This window comes from Pleurodeles waltl, chromosome 6 (assembly GCF_031143425.1).
Source record: "Pleurodeles waltl isolate 20211129_DDA chromosome 6, aPleWal1.hap1.20221129, whole genome shotgun sequence".
NCBI lineage: Eukaryota > Metazoa > Chordata > Amphibia > Caudata > Salamandridae > Pleurodeles > Pleurodeles waltl.
Window position 1 is genome coordinate 1,611,616,011 of NC_090445.1, and position 20,423 is coordinate 1,611,636,433.

General features: G+C 45.9%; 1 protein-coding gene across 1 annotated transcript in view; it reads left to right on the forward strand.

Annotated features, from left to right (window-relative positions):
- The first annotated feature begins 9,671 nt into the window (after window positions 1-9,671).
- The window catches only part of SLC31A2 (solute carrier family 31 member 2), a 74,761-nt gene continuing 64,009 nt past the window's right edge, over window positions 9,672-20,423 (forward strand). Inside the window, exon 1 of the mRNA XM_069241497.1 lies at window positions 9,672-9,807. Coding sequence (XP_069097598.1) covers window positions 9,796-9,807 — 12 coding nt within the window. The 5' untranslated portion in view covers window positions 9,672-9,795. The remainder of the gene's footprint in view (window positions 9,808-20,423) is intronic.

Here is a 20,423-nt window from a genome sequence, read left to right on the forward strand (position 1 = left end):
GTCCCCCGAATCCAGCGCAAGACCTCGGCGGCAGATCCTTCTCCTTCCTCGCCGCCAAGACCTGGAACTCTCTCCCCACCTCACTACGCCAGACCCAGGACCTCCTCACCTTCAGGAGACTCCTCAAGACATGGCTCTTCGAACGATAGCAGCACCCCACCCCCCCACTCACCCCCAGCGCCTCAAAATCCTGTCGGGTACATAGCGCGCTTTATAAATTCACTGATTGATCCACCCCTTTCGCTGCACATGTGGCTCACAAGTCCCAACAGTCTCCTGCTCCCTCTCTGGATCCGTGGCCGCCTCCATACATGCTGTAGGTGGCACTGGTTCCACGTTTGTGTACTCCTCCCAGTTGCTGACTTCCGATAACTCCTCCCCACCTCTGCTGCGGGAGGCCAGAGGACCTTGATCCTTGTCCGCCCTGAACTGGTCTGTATTTTTGGCTGGTTGCTGTGACCTTGTCTTGTCCCTTCCCTCCCTGGTTCCCGTGGCACCTTCTTTTTTTTTCAGGGGCTGCCATTCTGGCTAAAGGCCCCTTGTCCCTGGGTCCAGGAGGTGGGGGGAGGCTGCACCTCTTGGCATGTGTTGCATCTGCTGTCGCTGGCCTACTCCTTGTGGTCCTCTGCTTCTTTGATAGTCCCTCCTCCAGAGGTCCCAGCACTTGTTTGCTCATCCAGGCCCTGCCTTGTCTGGCCACTGGCTGCCTTGCGTTCCCCAGCATTTCCTGCAGGTCACGGTTGAGCTCTGGGGTAGTGATGGTGCGGGCAGCCATCCTTCCGGCCTGTTTTGCCGCAGGCTCCCTGGTGTCATCCCTGAAAAGGGAGTGATGCTTCTTCTCTCACCCGAGAGTTCACCATGGCTTGCCATCGGGACACAGTCAGTGACACAGGTTTTTCCATGGTGAAAAAGGCCATTTATAAGGACAGGATTGCATTTAGCTACATAACATTTAAACATGAACAGATCAACTCCAACTTTTAAACCTCACCCTTTGAAACTTTTCCCCAATCTTCTTTTCACTCATTCCGTCACTTTTCCTTCGTTCACCCATCTTCCACTTTCATACACCCACACATCCTCCTTTTCCTTTTGTCTGAGCCTGTTTCGGGCATCCCCCACGCTGCCATCCTTGACCTACTTCTTTTTCCCCCCTGGACGGGTGGCCAGGCCCGCATCTGACTCTCCACCCTTCCCAATCTACTGCGTTCGAAACCCCAGTAGCAACCTGCCCTAACTGGCATACCCTCACACCTGAAAAACATTCATCACCCCCACCCCTTCCTCATTCCTTATGCTGTAGGGCCTACCTACCGCACGATGGGCCGGCAAGGAAGAGGCCGTTCCCTTCTCTAATCTCCTTATATATCCCCCTTTTTTTATCCATCCCCCAAGTGCCTTCCCACCAATCACAGCCCTCCTGTCCTCACTTCCCTCCCGAAGACTCCCGTGGAGAGACTAGACTGTGTCTGCTCTCCACGTGGCCCTCCATTGCCCCTATAACTCCTGCAGCCATAGAATTATCCACTTGACCGCAGTTCCTCAGCTGACCAAAGGGTTAGACCAGTATTTCTTTGAGAGTGCCTTTTACTTTCACAGGCAGGTATTTTCAGGGTGATCTGCTGCAGGGATTCCTGAAATTGCTTACACGTCTCTGGCCCGTGCCGCTCCGCCAGCCGCCTCCTTCCCGCTACACTTGTTTCGCGGGCGAGTGTCCAGCTCACCTGTGGCACATCCCCGCGGGCCCATCTAGTTCACGATGTGCCCTGAACCTGTTTGGGTCGCAGCGTCCTTGTCCTTGCTTCTTCGCCGCTACTGCGTGCTCTGTCTGCTCCCTCCTCTGGGCATCTTTTACCTTGGTTCCTTGGCTGCCCCGAGTCTACCTCCCCTCCGCTGTTCCCTCAGCGAAGTTAGTTTCACCAGCGTGTTGTCAGTTGGTCCAGATTGCAGCGAGGCTTCGTTGTCACAGCGTCAATGATGCAAAAGGGGGCTTCCTACCCTCCTTCTGAACTTGAAGTCAGACCAGTCGTCGCTCCTGATTTGTGGCTTCAAACCATGCCAACCAATTACCTGTATTCCTTTTCCAGGGCTTTTTATGCCTCCCGCTTCACCGGTCTCGCCCTCTGGAGGCATTTGCCATGGGCCCCCATCTGACCCTGCTTTGCCTCCCCGACCTGCGGTCTTTCTGACAGAGAACCCTGAAGGCAACAAAAAAAGACTATGCTTGGAAGAGAGAGGCCCACAATCAAAGTCCTGGTTTTATAACGGGATAAAGAGAACAACAAGTGCCAGAATGCAAAGCAAAAACTTGGGCTGGATGAGCTGCTGATGCATGGACTTCGTATACGATTCAAACTACTTTTTCAATCCAACTAAATTATGTTTATTGAGTGGCTTTAAGTAATTTCTTCCCCGGGGCCATGTTTTTTCCCCAAAATCACTGACTTAAAGGTATGTGAAAGTTAAAAAATGGAGTGAGATAAGATCTAGTGTGACCACGGGCTCTCTCATCATTGCAGCAGGCAGATAACAATAGCTGCCAAGATTTCCAGGCCCATGCGCTACTAGTTAGGCCAGTCAGGTTTTTTTTTCTTCTTAGGATTCTGGGACTTGTAGTCGTATTACCCACAATTCTAAGAAAAACTCAGACTGGCCTGACTATATACGTATGGACTTGGGAAACTTGGCAGCTATATACTGGAATGGACTAACCTACAGGGCAGGCTTTAGCGCCGTAGGATGGGTGCAGCTGCACCGGGTGCTTACCTCAGGTGGGCGCTGTGTTTAGCAATAACTTTACTATTTAAAAGCACTTGCTAAAAGGCTCCTTGTGCTACAGCCTTCAGGAAGCAATTAAAACATCAAGCTTACTCTTGTAATTCTTGAGATATCGACCTTTTTTTATTTATTTTTTCAGTTCAAACAAGCTTTATTCGGTCTAAATAACCATCAAAGCAATAATTTACAACAATAAAATAATCAAGATCTATACATAATAAATATATAACACCAAAGTAAAAAAATAGGTGATAAAAGAGAGATAAGAATAATGAAAAATGAGGAATCTGCGAGTGTACAAAGAGAAAAAGAAGTCAGATATATCTTCACATATATGCCCCGGCCTGTAGATAAAAGGGAAATATAAAAGATCCTTTGATTGACTGCTTTTAGCTTCCACAACGGTAATTTGTAAAAAGTACATTTATAAAACAAATAAGTAAAATAAGGTAAAATCTGAAAACAATTAATAACAAATCACTTATAGTCCTATTTTATTTTTAAAAGTATGTACGTATATACCAAGCGGACGCAAGGAACTTGCTGACCGCACAAATTAAAGGAGAGGAGCAATCTCTCAACATCAGCCTAAGGGCATCTCTACATGTTCTCAACCCCATGTTTCAACAAACGGGACGAAGCCTTTTCCGCCGGGCAGTTCCATAGGCAGAACAAATGAACAAAAAGTGCACTACTGTTTCCACAGAGTCTTTACAACACGGACATTTGTCGCATAGCAGGGTGGAGCTCCATGAACTGGAAAAAGACTTCAGAGGGAGACATCCATACCTAAGTCGAACAAACAAACTTTTGCTTAGTTGATCAGTAATTAGGTCCAGAAAGGGTTCGAACTGGGGAAACCACTTATAATCGAGGAAAAGCGATGTCAGCCTACCATGTGAAGTGCAAAGCAGATATTTTTCCCTAACATGGGACCAGTAAGCAGATTTCAGGTGGTCCTTGTGAGCCCCCCTTAACTTATTGGGCTGGCTCCAAAAGTGACTGAGTCCCAAAGTATGGAACCAATCTGAAATGTGCTTGAACCAGGGGATAGAGAGTACATTTGATCTATCCAATAAGTCTTGCAAGGATTCCTTGTAAGTGTCTAGTTTAGGGGTAGTCCAAATACGAACCCAAAAAATTAATGGCCTTAAGGCTATTACATCGGAAATGCGAGGGAACCCTAGATCCAAAAACACTGGGACCAGGGGCGTACTGCGAGGACATGCCAAGAGTGATCTTGCAAAATTATTTTCCCCCACGGATAACTTGCTGGATTTAAAGCAACCCCAGACCTCAGCACCATAGACCGCAGCACTCTGAGCCTTAGCTAAATAAATTTTAATAGCAGGGGAAACAACTTTCTCAATATTAGACATTTGAAAACGCAAAATTGCCCCTGCCCTATGTGCTAAGAGGGCTGAGCTTTTCCCTACCTGGGCCTGCCAGTTCATATCATTACTGATTCTTACCCCTAAGTAATCGATAGAGCATACCTTACTCAAGGGAACCTTATTATACAAAATGTTGCATCGCTTTGAGCTACCAGGACCAAAGATCATACGTTTTGTTTTGCTGGAGTTAAGTTCCAATCCATGATCTGCACAAAACACACTAAACCTAACCAGGAGGGCCTGGAGGCCCATAGGTGTTTTAGAGATCAGGAGGGAGTCATCTGCAAATAAAAGGATTGGAACTTTTGTATTATTCAAAGTAGGGGCGTCGTTTCGACAGTCAGTTACAACTTGCACTACTTCATTAATAAACAACGAGAAGAGGGTAGGAGCCAGGATACAGCCCTGGCGTACTCCCCGCCTGATGTTAATACGATCAGTGAGTTCCCCCTGGCTGCCCCATCTTACTCGAGCATAGGTGTTCTTATGTAATCTTTGGATTAGATGCACCAGGTTCAGCGGGTCGCCAGTTTTCTTTAGGACTTCCCACAATTTCTGCCTTGGAACAAGAGCAAACGCGGACTTAAGGTCAACAAAAGCAACATACAAATTTTGTTTGGCCAGGGTAGCGTATTTCCAAAGTAACAAAAAGAATCTAAAGACTTGGTCCATAGTGCTAATTTTTAAACGAAACCCAGCCTGAAGGGGGGAAAGAACCTGGTTAGCTTGGACCCAGTCCATTAGCCTATCAAGAACTTGCTTAGAGAAAATCTTTTGAAGATTGTCAATGAGGCTAATTGGGCGATAATTGGCTGGCAGACCCACATCTCCTTTTTTGTGAATAGGGATAATTTTGGCTCCGAGCCACGAGTCCGGAATGGGGCTACCTGCTGCGATGGCATTTGATAAAGTATTAGTGTACCACGCCCAAATGACGGGTTCAGACTTGAACAGGTCCCCCGGTATCTTGTCCGGTCCGGGGGCCTTAGCAGGTTTCAGGGAATTAATAGCTGCCATGGTTTCAGCAATTGTAAAGACAATGGGCCTCATTATGACCCTGGCGGGCGGCGGAGGCCGCCCGCCAGGATCCCGCCCTCCATTATACCGCTCCGCGGTCAGAAGACCGCGGAGGGTATTATGAGTTTTTCCCTGGGCTGGCGGGCGGTCTCCAAAAGACCGCCCGCCAGCCCAGGGAAAAACTCCCTTCCCACGAGGATGCCGGCTCGTAATCGAGCCGGCGGAGTGGGAAGGTGCGACGGGTGCAGTGGCACCCGTTGCGTATTTCAGTGTCTGCAAGGCAGACACTGAAATACTTTGCGGGGCCCTCTTACGGGGGCCCCTGCCTTGCCCATGCCATTGGCATGGGCACGGCAGGGGCCCCCAGGGGCCCCGCGACCCCCCCTACCGCCATCCTGTTCATGGCGGCTTTCCCGCCATGAACAGGATGGCGGTAGGGGGGGTCAGAATCCCCAAGGCGGCGCAGCGAGCTGCGCCGCCTTGGAGGATTCTAAGGTCAGTGGAAAACCGGCGGGAGACCGCCGGTTTTCCCGTTCTGACCGCGGCCAAAGCGCCGCGGTCAGAATGACCAAGGGAGCACCGCCGGCCTGTCGGCGGTGCTCCCGCCCCCGTTGGCCCTGGCGGTAGAGAACCGCCAGGGTCAGAATGAGGGCCAATGTCCTCCAGGGGACCCTCAATTAGGGATCTACATTTACCACCTGCATAGGTCTCATGATGTAATTGCTCAAAAGAGGCATAGATCTCGGAAAAATGAGACACCCATCTTTCAGGCTGGATGTGAAAATTAGAAATAACATTACCCTCTCGTTGCCTGTGAGTCAGCAACCTCCAAAAGGAACTCTCGTCGCGATTTTCTACTGCCTCCAGCAGCTTCTGCCAGATCTCAAATTCCCAGTTTTTCTTCGCTAGATTCAGGGCCTTAGTGTAACTGACTCTAGCGGTCCTGATCTCCTCCTGTGAATGCATGCGGAGGGCCAATTTAAGATTTAGCCTAGCAAGTTCGCAGTTATTGTTGAACCATTCCCTGGATCAAATAACATCTGGAGTGTGACTCACAGGGGTTTCTTTATAAAAAACCTTCTGTAGAGATTTTATCAATTCAGCATGTAGTTCCATGATTGGTAGACTATCGACCTCTTGCTTTTCAATACCGGAGAACAATTGTAGAAAGGAAGAATAAATTTGTTTAACCAAAAGTGGGTTAGAAGAAACTTTTGGCCAACTAACACGAGTTTGCCTGGAGTTTAGGGAAGGGAACGAAACATCAGTGGTCTCTTGATGTTGAGTTCTCCCAAATGCTTTGTTAAAAAGAGTAAGACATAGAGGATAGTGATCGCTGTCATAACGGAGTTCAACCTTCATGTCCAGAACATTTGACCAAAGCCTGATGTCAACAAAGAAATAATAAATAGTGCTGTACGAACATCCCCGCTTGAAAGTGGGGGCACGATTAAATCAGATCTGGTCCGACCATTACATTCCCTGAGTCCATGGCGTAGGCAAAGGGAGGCCATCTGCGTAGCCGCACAAGAACCAATACTAAGAGAATCATCCTTCACTTTGGGAATTCCCCAGGAGTCATCCTATTCAGATGTTAGATTACCCACAATGTTCTTGAATACAAAGGAACAATTTATATTGCCCCCTATCACCAGATGGTTAGAAGGATGCAAGGATTCCATGTGCTCAACTAGCTGAGCGAGTGTTCTAGATTCCATATTGGGGGGGACGAACCTCGCATACACGTTGACCAGGGTCATTGTGAAACCAGGATGAAATATAAGTCTCACACCCAATAGATCTAATGAGTTAAGGGGTAGGACGAGGTGATCACATTGTAGTTTCTTGTTCACTAGGATCATGAGCCCACCCATAGGCCTACCAAATCCTCCGAGGCAGGCTTGGCTGCGACAAAATGAGTTGTAAACCCCTCAACATGTATTGGTTCTTCCGCCCAGGTTTCCTGGAAAAGGCATAAGTCTTGCTTAGAGATAAAATTTACCCACCCAGGATCTCCCAACTTTTTCCTTATTCCGGCTACATTCCAAGATACAATATTAAGTGCAGAGGACACAGGTGTAGGACTAGCTCTCGGGATATGATTGGGGTCAGAACCCTGGGTCGTTTGTCTCTATAAACCATAGCATCTGAGGTGGGGAGTATTGGGGAAGAGATGATGTTTAGTCAATCTAAATCAGATAACCGGGGGGAGCGGGTCTGGATCAAGACTGGTCGGTTGCTATTTAGTGGACCCAGAGCCGTTCCCTCATGAGTATTGAAATGTCTGTTGGTCCTTCGTGGCTCCCCCCCGGAGAAAACATGCAGAGGCCAATTCCGACGTTTCTACCAGATATCAGAGGAAGGGTCCGGAGGTTGAAAGCCATAAGGTTATCTACCATAGAGGTGTCAAAAATGAGGATTGAAATATAATCAAAGTCTGAGTCTGGTTGAGCATGTCTATGTGCCTCCCATATATCAGAACGAATAACAGACAAACATTTCCTCTGAATACGAAACCAGTAGACAACTTTATTAATGAGAGAATCATGAGACTCTCTCTGCCTACCAGATAACCTAGGGACCCTTGTCATGTAGATGTGTGCATCCCTCCTACTCTGATCATTTCTCCCCTTGGGAACTGTCGCCTGAAAGAATTTGGATTGACCTTGACGTGAGATTCTGGGTGGGCTTACGGGTACTCGTACATCCTTCCCAACCAGAGCTCCCAAGGACACAGAATTTGTGGAGGGAGGACATAAATCGTAGTTAGTTGGGGCGGAAATAGGCATACGACCGGAGTTGATGGAGTTGTTATTGGATAGAAAGAGGCGACTCCCCTTTTTGTTTGTTGCCATATTCGTAGGCTTGGCCCCCTGCTTAAAATATTTAGGGTGAGAGGCTAAGTTGTCCCCAGTATCTAATGAAGCTAACACAATAGGCCCTCCAATAGACTCAGGAGGGTGGTCATTCATGCTAAATGAATTACAATTACACAATACCTTCGTCTCGGATAGTCCTGAAATTTTACCCAAAATAACCATTACCAAGGATTTTAAATTGTCCAGCTTCTGGGAGACGTTCTCCAGTTCGAGTGACATCTTGTGTTGAGCCTGCCGGACCAGTTCCTCTGTATCAGGTTCCGCAGAAATTAAGGGCTGAGAGCGGCCTGAGCTCTCACTAGAAGTAGATAGGAGTTGAAATCTATTGGAGCAGAGAATGTCACTGGAAACTACAGACTTAGAACCCAAGTTCGGAGAATCCCTACGTTGATTACATTCTGCAACTTTGGTACTTGAAGTAAGCCTCATTGAAGGTGAGGGAATTGCAGCCTCAGATAAAGGGGGGGGGGGGTGGAGGTCTGCTTCTACAGACAAAATGGATGACCGTGTTTTTTTGGTAAATAGATCCGGGATCTTTCTAATAGTCGAAGTAGCAGGAATGGAAGGAGCGATGACAGATGGGCTCCTCAAAATTGCCTCTACTTCCTCAAACAGGGAGTCAATGGCTTGAAATTGATTCCTAACGGGTTTAGAAGGGTCATCAGGTTTCCAACCCACTCGTTTCCTGTGTTTTTTGGCGCCGGAGGGTGGCACAGGGACATCGTCTGCCTTGCTCTTCCCCATTGTTTGCTACGGTGTGTCCAATCCAAGAGCTAGATCCCCCAAGGACGAAGGCAAGGGGAAAATTAAATAATAATGACCCAGCCCACACGGATCCCCTGGGTATAGGAAAAGAACAAGGGTGCCTGGGACAGGCGGCTCTGACCAGGCACTAGCAAACCTGCAGCTACCACAGTGCAGATGAAAAAGGGGGGGCCCAGCCCAGCCTCTTCCGGGCGCTGACGGCGGGAGCGCGAAAAGAATTTAAAGGGCTCCTGCCCTGTGGACCTCCTCCCGGCACCGTCACCAGGGCAACCAGGACGCCAGCAATGTGACCTTTTGTCTAGTGGCAGTTTTGACTTGCCATACAGTAGAGCAGAGGGTTAATGTGCCTGCTGCAAAGAACAGAACTATATTTTATGGGGATAGCTTTGGCTTGGTAAATCCAACCTTTACAAGCACTTTAAAACAAATGAAATGTACGTGAGAGGGACTATGGAGAGATGAGGGGCACCTTTTGCCGTTTGTAGTGAGGGTATCCGAGGAGGTGGCTATTGGGTGGGGGGGGGGGCTGCAAAAAAAAAGATTGTCGTACCGGGCGCCACCAGCGCTAAATTCGGCCCTGCTAAACTACGACTATAAGCATACAATGCACCTGTGGAAGAAGTGTCGCGACGACATCAGTCTAATACGTTTATCTACGCATTTACGATTAAACGTTTCATTCTCACGTACAAAAAAACGCTTCCTTGGAGACTGAAACTAGGTCCCATTCAAGCGACAGTTTTTGACTGCTTGAGGCGTCCAGAGGGGTTAAAGACTACCAGTCCCGGCGAGGCAATTAGTCTTTAACTTCATCTCCCAGCATGCCTTCGTTGCCCATGTGACTTGGGATGGGTTTCACGTGACGGCTGCTACTCTGAGCACCGAAAGTTTCCTGGCTGCTTTCGGAGGCTGAGGGATACGGTAACCCGAAGGTAGCTGCCGTGCTGGTGCAAGCAGGAACCATGGATATGCCTGTGAGTACTCCCCGCTACGTAACCATCATTCGGAGTCCCTGCAACAATCACCTTCCATAATTATCTTATGTAGGGAAGTGCATCCTGGTGTTCTTTTTTATTTTAGTTATGCACCAGGAAAGACGCATTTCTCTTCTGGTTGCTGCAGAATTAGAACAGGCGCCGGTTCCGGTATGCACTTTTTTGAAAATGAGTAATTTACCTACTGGCAGGGGGAAAGAAACAGAGAAATCCTGGCTTTAAAAGGTATACACTATCAAATAAGTTAAGGGTTCTTTAAATCTGAAATATTTCTGTGTATTGCACTTTTGCCCGTATTATTTAACTTACATGCTTTACAAATATTAGCCTCCTGTCAAATTACTGCATGTTTTAACAACCGTGGGAGAATGAAAGGCAGTGTTAACGTCATGAGGTTTGGCCTCTCTGCATGTCTTACACAAATCACACCGAAGGGAGTAAGGAATACGACCCCCCCCCCCCTCAAAAAATGGTAAAAATCAGCACAGTTTTTTGCCCCTGTTAGTGTTTGTTTATGTTACTTAATTCGCCAAATGTAGCGCCTAAAAACAGCCTCACGGCTCAGCATTCTCTACACTTTACGTCTGCACTGTACTGCCAGTGCAACAGAAAAGAGGGTAGCAAACGGTCCCCAGGAAGGAGAGTAGCAAACGTTCTCCAGGAAAGAGAGTAGCAAACGTCCCCTGGAATGAGGGCAGCAAGCGTTCTCTAGGGACAAGAGTAGCAAACGTTCACAAGGAAAGAAAATGGAAAATGTTCTCTAGGGAAGAGAGTAGCGAATATTCTCTGGGAAAGAGAGTACCAAAAGTTCACCAGGAAACATAGAAGCAAAGGTCTCTAGGAAAGAGAGTAGCAAAACTTGTCCAGGAAACACCGTAGTAAACAGTCTTACTGGCTTCTTCTCTGCTAAGAACACTGGAGATTCCGCATCAATGCAGCGCCCAGGATGCAAGGTAGGCTCATAACTAGTGAAACAACTTTGATATTCTACTCCCATATCTTAAGCTGCCTCATGTTAGGCGAGAACAAGTTTTCTGCTCTTGACTTATTACTTATTTTCTTGTGCTTGAGGGTTTCTTTGGGGGAAAAAACGCAGGACGGGGTGAGAAAATAGCAAAGGCGATAGCACGTCCTCGGATCTCTGCAGCAGTTCTAAACACGAGGCACACATGCAATAAACTCCCTGATGCCAAACTCGGATGTGGCCAGCTGGACAAGCAGCATGGCTCTGCAGCAGTGGGTAACGTTTCTTTATGCAGTAGTTCTTGATAAGGCAAGAGCTCCCTTCCAGTCAGGTGCTTGTTGAGTTTTCTGTCTAATTACTATGATCTGCTTATCTTGAATTAGCCTCACGTTTGGCAGATGTCTGTTACAGCATAATTTGCCTCAGATCACACAGATTCACAGTAGAGAGAAACTGTGCTTAGTACTCAGGTCTCCAGAATATATCGGTGGTGCGAATCTCCTTTGTGTGTAACTCATGATTGTTAATATATTTTTCAGTCAACAGAAAGCGGAGCCAGGCATGTATAATTAATAATAATGTATGACTCACGTAAGTGAAAATTGGGATGCCACACATGGTGTCGTTACTTATGCCCACAGGGTGATCTCAAGATGGTGAAATCTGTAATTTCTGGGAGGAGTAAGCTTCCCATGCCTGAGGCCGAACAATTCCTGTACCCCCAGCATCGAAAACACCATGGGCCTGATTACAACTTTGGAGGAGGTGTTAATCCATCCCAAATGTGACGGATATACCACCAGCCGTATTATGAGTTCCATAGGATATAATGGACTCGTAATACGGCTGGTGGTATATCCGTCACTTTACCGTCACTTTTGGGACGGATTAACACCTCCTCCAAAGTTGTAATCAGGCCCAATGTGTCTCTACCCGGCCCTGGAACTATATCCTAACTTGACCCACTCCCTCAAATGGTCACTTACAACACTGCTGTAGACAGAACTCCTCGATGGCATAACAGAATACTTTTTAGGGGCAGGGGTATGAGGCACACAGACCTTCCAAAAATTGGCCAATGTGATCCATGGTTCACGTACAACTGTTAAAAACTTAATGGCTTCAGGATATATAGGGGATGTAGAGAAGTAGGAACCGGTTGATACCAAACGTCCCTAATAGTCCTTCTTAACTCCTGGTCCCTACAGCTTCAAGAAGGTGCTCCTTTTTGACATAGGGGATGAAAGGTGTTATTTAGGGCTGGACAGTCTGAGGTCTGTGTATCGCTGTTGTCTTTCTGTTCAATTCCATATCTAGGAATGTGACTCGGGATTGAGCCGCCATGACTCCTGAAACAGCACCCATCCAGGACATGGTAGGGAAATGCCAAATGCACACACCCATGTACACTTAGTGACCTCGCAGGGCGACCTTTGCATACCTGCCCACTTCGTTTTCTTGGAATCCAAGTTGGTTTGTAGCCTAAGAATGCAGGCCCCTCAGTGCTTCACAGTGGTAAGGGACCAGGCGGGCTTAGTGTGGCTCAAAAGGCATCAAAGCCCATCCCAGAATAAAGGTCTGATCACTACGCAGTTTGGAAAAGAGCATCTGGTCCCTCTTACCCCCTTCCACCAAAAAACAATAAGCTTCCATATGGCATTAAAGCAAGCCGCAGCGGCAGATCTACAATCGATACCAGGCAGACAGCCCAAAGCCACAGCTATTCCCAGTAATCTGCAATATTATCTTGGGTGGGATCTCATTGACACTGCGTGGTGATCAAGCAGTTATTTATAGAAAGAACAGTGATCCCTCCATCCGGCAGCCAACTCAATGCAGATAATAAACTGAAGCATAGCTGGATTAGGCAAAAGGTTTGAAGATAAGGACTGGGTAGCACTCATGACGCTGCAAGACATCTGTTGCCTGCAAGAAAATTGGGCAATAGAGAATATAGTGGTTCATTTAATTCAATACACCTGCCACAAGCCAGCCAAGAGCGAGGACAAAGGGTGCCTTTCATATTTAGGTCAAAGCCTCCTGCACTGATAACGCTAAAACAGCATTCTCCTCCATAAACAATAATATCTAACATCTGAAGTTGGAAAAAAGCAAAGGAGTGATAGACATCATCATCGGCTGTCTACCACCATGTAGGAACGACAGAGCCTCTGTTTCTAAAATCTCTTCATTTGCTACTGTCTGCTCCAAGGCAGGAAAGTACCACCACCCACTCGCACTCTGACAATCACGCCAGAATACTACTACTATGTGGGGACCCGAACACCAGCCTCCACTAAGTCCTTTAGGACTGCCAGGTAAAGAGGACCATGCCTGGGGGCTTCCATTTCCCTCTTCTAAGAGCTACAGAGAAACAAAAAACTATTAAGTATGATCATCTTAATTGTGTGTTTGAGACCACTGAATGGCCGAACCACCTCAACAAAGCTCCAAAACCATCATTTTGCATAGGGAAGCGTGCTAGTGCTATTGATTGCTTAATGATCAATTTGGAAGCTTGGAATGGAATCTGTAACCGATATGTGATTCGCAGAGAGAATAGAAAGGCGGTCACGTCCACGCCACCTTGTGCTTCATCTTATAGAAACTCAGATTAAGAAATGGCACCAGATAGAATCTGTAGACACCTGCAAAATAAGCTTGAATGGAAACAGGAAGAAATTATCCAGAGTGCCCATGAAATGGGAATCAGTAGATTTCTTCACTAATCTGCAGTGGACTGCATTATATGTACAATTGAGTATGAGGGCTAAAGCTTTAGGCGCTGAGACAGTCCAATCTTTCAAGCTGTTGCTTAAAGCTACCAATGAAGGATTACTGGACTACAAAGAAAGTGGGGTAATAACACTGCAAGATTCCTACCTTAATTGTTACGACAAGGGTTGCTGTGAAAAAAAGAAAGAGCTTAGTGCAGCCCTTTTAAATAAAGACTACCTCGGAGGGTTGAAGCATAGCTGCTGGAACCCAGAGGGCTCGTAAACGCATCATAATACATAAGGAGAAAAATCAGTGCACCAAGGCCTGGAAAACTTTATAAGACACAATCGACCTAAAGGACACAAAAAAAGGTATGGGAAATCATCGGCTGGGGCTGCGCAGGACCCGCTAGGAATCTCGGAGCCAACATTATCCTCACAATATGGCTGAAATGTTTTGCCTTACTATATCAAGAGCCCTCGGAGGCTGATCTGGGAATCACAGAAAAGGATGTGCATGGAGCTCAAAAGAACCAATAGCCTCCCCGTGCAACTACCATCATGAAGAAATCGCATTTAGTAAGATGGAAATAGCTCAGGCCGTCCAACATCAAAAATTGGGGAATGCTCCAGGCCAGGTAAGTTGCCAGTTGACATGTTCCAAACCAGCTTGGACGCCTGGCTGGGTCCTTTGACAGCAGCATTCAGTGCCATACTGGCAGAAGGTGTGGTTCCAGACTCCTGGAGATCCTTGTAATAGTTCCAATTCACAAAAAAGGGAGGAGAGGCGATCCCCACCTATTATTGCCCATTTTAGTTACTGGGCAGTGTAGGCAAACTATTCGGAAAGTTGCTGTTCCCCCAGCTGGAGTCTTGAATGGAGGACAGCCGCATAATATCTCATCTCCAAGCTGGTATTCACATAAAGTAGAGCACAATTGACCAAGTTCTGCTATTATACATGATCTTCTTGAAGTATGAAGGTCTCCTGAAATTCCACGATATTTGACAACACTTTGGCGTATCATGGAGGAACAAGCTGCCCTCAAATATGTAATAATTTTCCTAATCAACCTCCACACTGGCAAAACAGCAGCAGTGAAATACGGACACAAAGGTGAACGTATGTCCACGTTTGGTATACAAGAAGGAGTCGGGCAGGGATGCGTTCTAGCCCCAACTTAATTCAACATCTATATCAGTGGCATGGGGAAGTCTCTTAGCTATCTTGGCCTTGATGTAACCATACTAGGGAATGAGCATCTTCTGATCCTTGATCCTAATGTTTGCAGATGATGCAGTCATCCTGGCATGCAGAGAGCTGTCAATGCATTGATTGCTGGAAGGCTTCAACCTTTTTTTGTAAAACAAGGAAATTAACAATCGATATACAGAAAATAAAGTTTATGATAATAAGAGCCAACCTAAAATCGACCTTCAAGATCTATGGGATACCAACAAAGCAGATTAAAACCTATGATTACTTGGGTATTCACTTCGATGACCAGCTTCACAGGGGTGCCCAAGTAACCAATTCCAAAGTGATTTTATCCCAACAGGCTGAAGCGGTTCAGGGATTTGCAAACATCGCCTAATAAAGCCAGCACTAACTGCGCATAAAACCAAAGTGGTGGCAGTTAGTTCCTGTGGTGCCAAAATTTAGGGACACACAGGGAAGTTGAACTGAGAATTACATCATTAGCTGATCTCATTTCCTTCCACCCAGTAGGTTATTGGTTATGAGTCTGGTTCACTCCTGCCCTCGCAGAGTTCCAGAAGAGCCTAAAGGACATTTTGAGAATCCAGAATTGCAGGAGTTTCTTTGGTTTAGACTTCTAGATATAGGGCACACTCTTAAGACAATAGATTGCTTAGATCTATGGCACAACCCAGAGAATATGAATAAAGGCACATTACTAATGGTGAAAAAGAAATAATGGGCGCTTATGTAGTAAAAGCAAGAGGTTATGAAACGTGCCCGATTGACAAAATACCTGACTGTGAGCCATTTCTTGATCTGATATCGCCAACAGAGAAAAGGGACATAAATGTCAGATTTAGACTAGGAACGCTCATGCACTAATTCCTAGTTTATGTCACAACTCTACACAATGACTTACAAGGATGCCCTAACACTTTTTTACAGAACATTCTGGCTGGAAATTGATCAGGCTTAGCGTGAGGCCACCTAGGTTTCATTTTATATGTGATTGGTTGATTAGCGTTTATAGCCGGCTCACGAGGCTCCTTGTGGTAGTGCAGGCCTATCCCTGGCATTGCTCTTCCTTATCCTTGGCTTCCACTTACATGGATGCACTTTAGCTGCCTCTGCATTAGTATCCTTTAGAACTTTTTCATAATAAGTTAATTGACCTCATCATTTTAGTAGATCCTCTTTTTTCGTTCTAGCTCCTTTCTGCACTGTACATGCACCTTTGAATCAACTCATTTATGTTGCTATTTAGTACTGTGTGCCTCCTGCCCAAAATACTGCACTTAAATAGTATTAAAATGGAGGACGACCCCTTCCCCACCCTCCATCTCTATGGTAGCATCAGTTGTGGTCTTCTGTGCCATATTCTTTAGGAGACATCCTTCCTCTCCAGGCTCTCAGAAAATTCTAATCGAAGAAGTGTTCATGCAGGGTTATCCATCCGCTTAGCAAACAAGACCTGTAACTTGTGCGGAGTGGTAGGAAGCTGTATTATTCTCACCTGCTCCATCAACTCAACTTCCTGAGGCTAGAGGAAGCCAACAGTTATTCCGTCACCAATAGACCATATGTAGTGTAGCGGGGCGGCAGCGGGAGCATGCACACAAAGCCGCCGCCCTCTGAATAATGGTGCTCACTCTGTTGTCTGAGTCACAGGTCTCGCAAGATGTCACTCTGTAGGGAAGGACACAGGAAGCTGCATGTGCACTTGAAATGCAACACATCAATATTTCAGTGATGGGAGAGTTGCAGTAACTTTGGAGGGGAGTACAATGCTCTGTGCATCACGCACAGTGTTTGTTTCTTAGATCTAGAGTATAAAGCCTCATACCTAGAAATCACCATGATGTTCTTAAAAATATATGTGCTTAATAGATAAGTTTAGCCTCTTCTATGTACACATAATGTAGACAGATTGGAGAGCTGCATCACATGGCGATGAAGTTTAATACCCACTCGGCGGAGGGGCCCCTAAAAGTCTTCTATTTGTGTGTTTCGGATGACTTGTAGTATAATAATGGTACAGTTTATAAATTCTGCTAGTCTTACCATCTGTTACAATTACCCAACTTAATGGTTCTATGCTGGAAGGAAGGAATGTTGAAGCAAATTGTTGTTATTTAAACCCATAACCAAAAGTTTGAACACAGATTTTAAGAGTTCCTATATCCTGGTGATGAGTTTGAGGGAAATTTGACTTTGGGATGAAACATCGACCTACCTATTGTGACAAATTGCATAAAATGTAACAACTGTCTAGATAAGATCAATAGATTGGGTTGTTTTAATCTTACAATTCACATTACCCTCCCTTTTCACAGCGCCATTCACTTGTCAATAATGTCTCAAACTCAATGCTGGTGTTCTTGGTATTGGAAAGGGGAGGCTCTGGGGAGGATTGGTGGGGCTTCATCATGCTGGAGTATGCACTTTTAAACAGATTTTTCCCACCCATCAAATGCGTCCTTATCCTCCCAACATAAACTCAAATCACGGAGCAGACATTTTTTTTAAATTTAATTAAAAAAAGAAACCTAAACCGAGAAACCAAACAAAAGTAATATTAGATAAATGGTGTTTGTTAAAAGGACAACCAATTTAAAATAGATGTTGTCAATGTTTTAGGTTGAAGTTTGTAAGTAAGGTCGAGCAAGGAATTAATTTTAGACTAGCAGCGCTAAAAAAATAAAAAAAAAGGTTTGTTCCGCATTTTGAATTTGTTGAAACGCAGCTTCTGCTTTTCTTTTGAAATTCTGTTTTTGAGGGTTTCAGTGTGTCTGCGTAGTGTTTTGACTAATGGGGAATACCATTTTTTCTAATTTGGAATAGAGATTATTATGCAGCTGGGTTTGTAAAACCAACACGTTGCACTATGAGGTAATTGATAAATAGCTTAACCACAATCTGAAGAGGTTGTGGTGTAATGGGCAGGTCTGTCGACCTTGGACCAGGAGAACCGGGTTCGAGTCTCGGTGACCCCTGAACATCGAGTGGTGCTGGGCAAGTCACTTCATCACCCCGTGCCCCAAAAAAACAGGCAAAATAAATATAGTGCCCTTGTGTACGGTTACTGGTGCTCGTGTAAAGCGCTCCAAAACCTTTAAGTCGAATTCACGGTATACAAAACTGCAAAATGAAAAAAACAAAATCTGGTGAACTGATAGCCACGAGTAGAAGGCCGATAGACCAGGTGTAGTACCATTGTGAGAGTGATCCTGGTATGTAAGGGTGGGCCATTGGTGAAAGTACAGGTGTGAAGGTATGGTGGAGTAGAGTTCGCAAGAGGCCGGCAGGAGACGGAGGCCAAGTTACCTATTTGTACAGTTAAAATGTGTGCATTGCTTCCTACCCCTAACGACTTCACAAAGCGCCGCCATATCGGGAGGGACCGTTGTAGGGTGTGGTTGAAAGGGTGCGTTGTTGTAGTTTGGCATATGCAGAAGGTGGTGTGTGCAGGGCAGCTCTGGACATTCTTGTATTTTTCCAGTGGGCTGCAAGCTACGGTGCTACTTTCAGAGGTGAAGCGCCTGCCAGGCTCAACCATAAAACCCGTCGTGTTCTCCAATTCTACTCGTGGCCTCTTCTAGCATGGGGCTAGTTTAAACATGTTTGGGCTGATTTTAGTTTCCTGTCTGGCCCTTGGTTGGTGTGGTGTTTGAGCATGCATGAAGTACTCCAGTCGTGATGTGTTGAACTTGTAACTATACATTAAGTAGAGATGTTGCAGAAACTTATGAGGATAGATGCAGGCATGGGAGGATCTCTGGACGTCTACAGCAGTGTTCTGTTTCATATGATTATGCTAATGTGAGGAGCCAGCTCTGTAAGTGGTGCACAAGTCGGGGATGCACGGACCCACAGGTGTATGTTCGAGAGAGAGTCCGTACCCTTGCCCAAGCCCAAAGGAGGCTGACAGATGTCACCTTGTGCTCCAGCACTGCAGTTGCTTGTATCTACAAACAACATGCAACCAGGCCTCAATATTTTAAAACCCTTCACACTGGTAGCATCGCCTTTATTTGTAAGAGAGACATTGATAGGCTATTTTTAAATCTCTCATCTGGGAAGTCACTGAGAACTTCACACTATTAACCCTACTGATGCCTAATGAACTGCAATGTGCAGATGTTAGCTCTTTGAAGCTGAATAAATAACCCCTGCAGAAAACAAACATTTAATAACATCAAGCTTTACAGTTAAAAAAAAACATTCACCCAACACATTTGTTTTACTGTCTAAATAGCAGTTAAAAGATGTTTTGCTAAGTGTCGCATGTCTGTTTAAAATTAGTATCCATTACACATTACTATGCAAAAACACCTACATATGGTTTATTCAAAGTGAAAGAAACCAACAAATATTCTTTTCATGTTCCTGAATAATCATGTTAAGTTTTTGCATTTGTAAAATAGGCCAGTTCAATTTTATGTGTGGAATATTGTATATCACATTAGTTATTGTAATGTCACTTCCTGTGACCTAATTGGGAACTACATATGCTAAGTAACCCCCCCTGATTTTCATAGGAAGTGTACCCTGTTTATACGATTTTGTGAAATGCTAAGGTTTCAGCTCTCGGGTGGCAGTATAGAAGACTCATGGCCTTTAAGGAAATGCCTCTTTTTTTTTTTTTTTTTTTTTTGTATAGTCGCCCAAAAGGTTTGGGCCAATGCTGCTGGTTTTTCAATGATAACCAGACCTCCGTGCCAATGGCAAGACCTTAAAATATGCATGTTTGGTTGACGTATAGCCAATTGCCATAAGCTAACTTACTTTTTCTGTAAATATATTTTTATGTGCATTTTCTTCAAACAAAACGCATCACGGTGGGGTATTACAGGTATGCAGATGCTTGGGTAACAGCAGTACACATTACAATAATGTGACTGGAGATATAGGTCTGACAGACCAAAGGTAAAAAAGGGAAGCCACAGGGGGGCCTCAGTGGGCAGAATCCATATACTGTGGCAGTGAGTGAAATCCTCTCTGTCCAAGTGATCCGGGGCCCCACATACCCATCCTCACATTTGTACCCATCTGAGAGCCTGGAGCCAGTCACATCATCACACATCAAACGAATCAAGAAGACTCTCCCTGGACTAGCACCACTCCTCCTGTCATGACAGCAGCGGGGAGCCCTCGCGAGCGGTTCGACCTCCACGATTCGTCCGCTAGAGCTAAGCCTGGGGCACGCCATCAAGATGGCATACCAAGCGGGTAGGATAAGCACCTTGCATACACCTCTACTCTTCCCCCCCCCAGGTTGCCTCTCTCCCACACTCCGCCAACTCTAATCCCCATCTATACTCATCAGGGCCGCAGGCTGATTACCAGCTCGTTGTCAGTTGCAGGTAGAAATTTGTGCCAAGTCCATGAATTTCTTTTACCATTTGAGATGCACTACGATCATGTAAGCCCAACAAACACAGTTGGGGACTGAGTTCAAGGCTGTGGTCCATAGCCCGGCAAACGACATGGAGGATGGTGGTCCAGTATGGGAGCAATGTCAGGCAGGACCACTCCATGCGGAAAAACTGCATCATCCGCACAGCACCTAGGACAGGCCGACTCAGCACCAGGGAACATGGCATGTATTTGACGGGGGTGACGTAGGCCCTGTGTAGATGGTAGAACTGAATAAGCTTGAAGCAGGCATTTCTAGATTCCTTGGGAGGGAGCTCCAGTGCTTATCTCCAAGCTG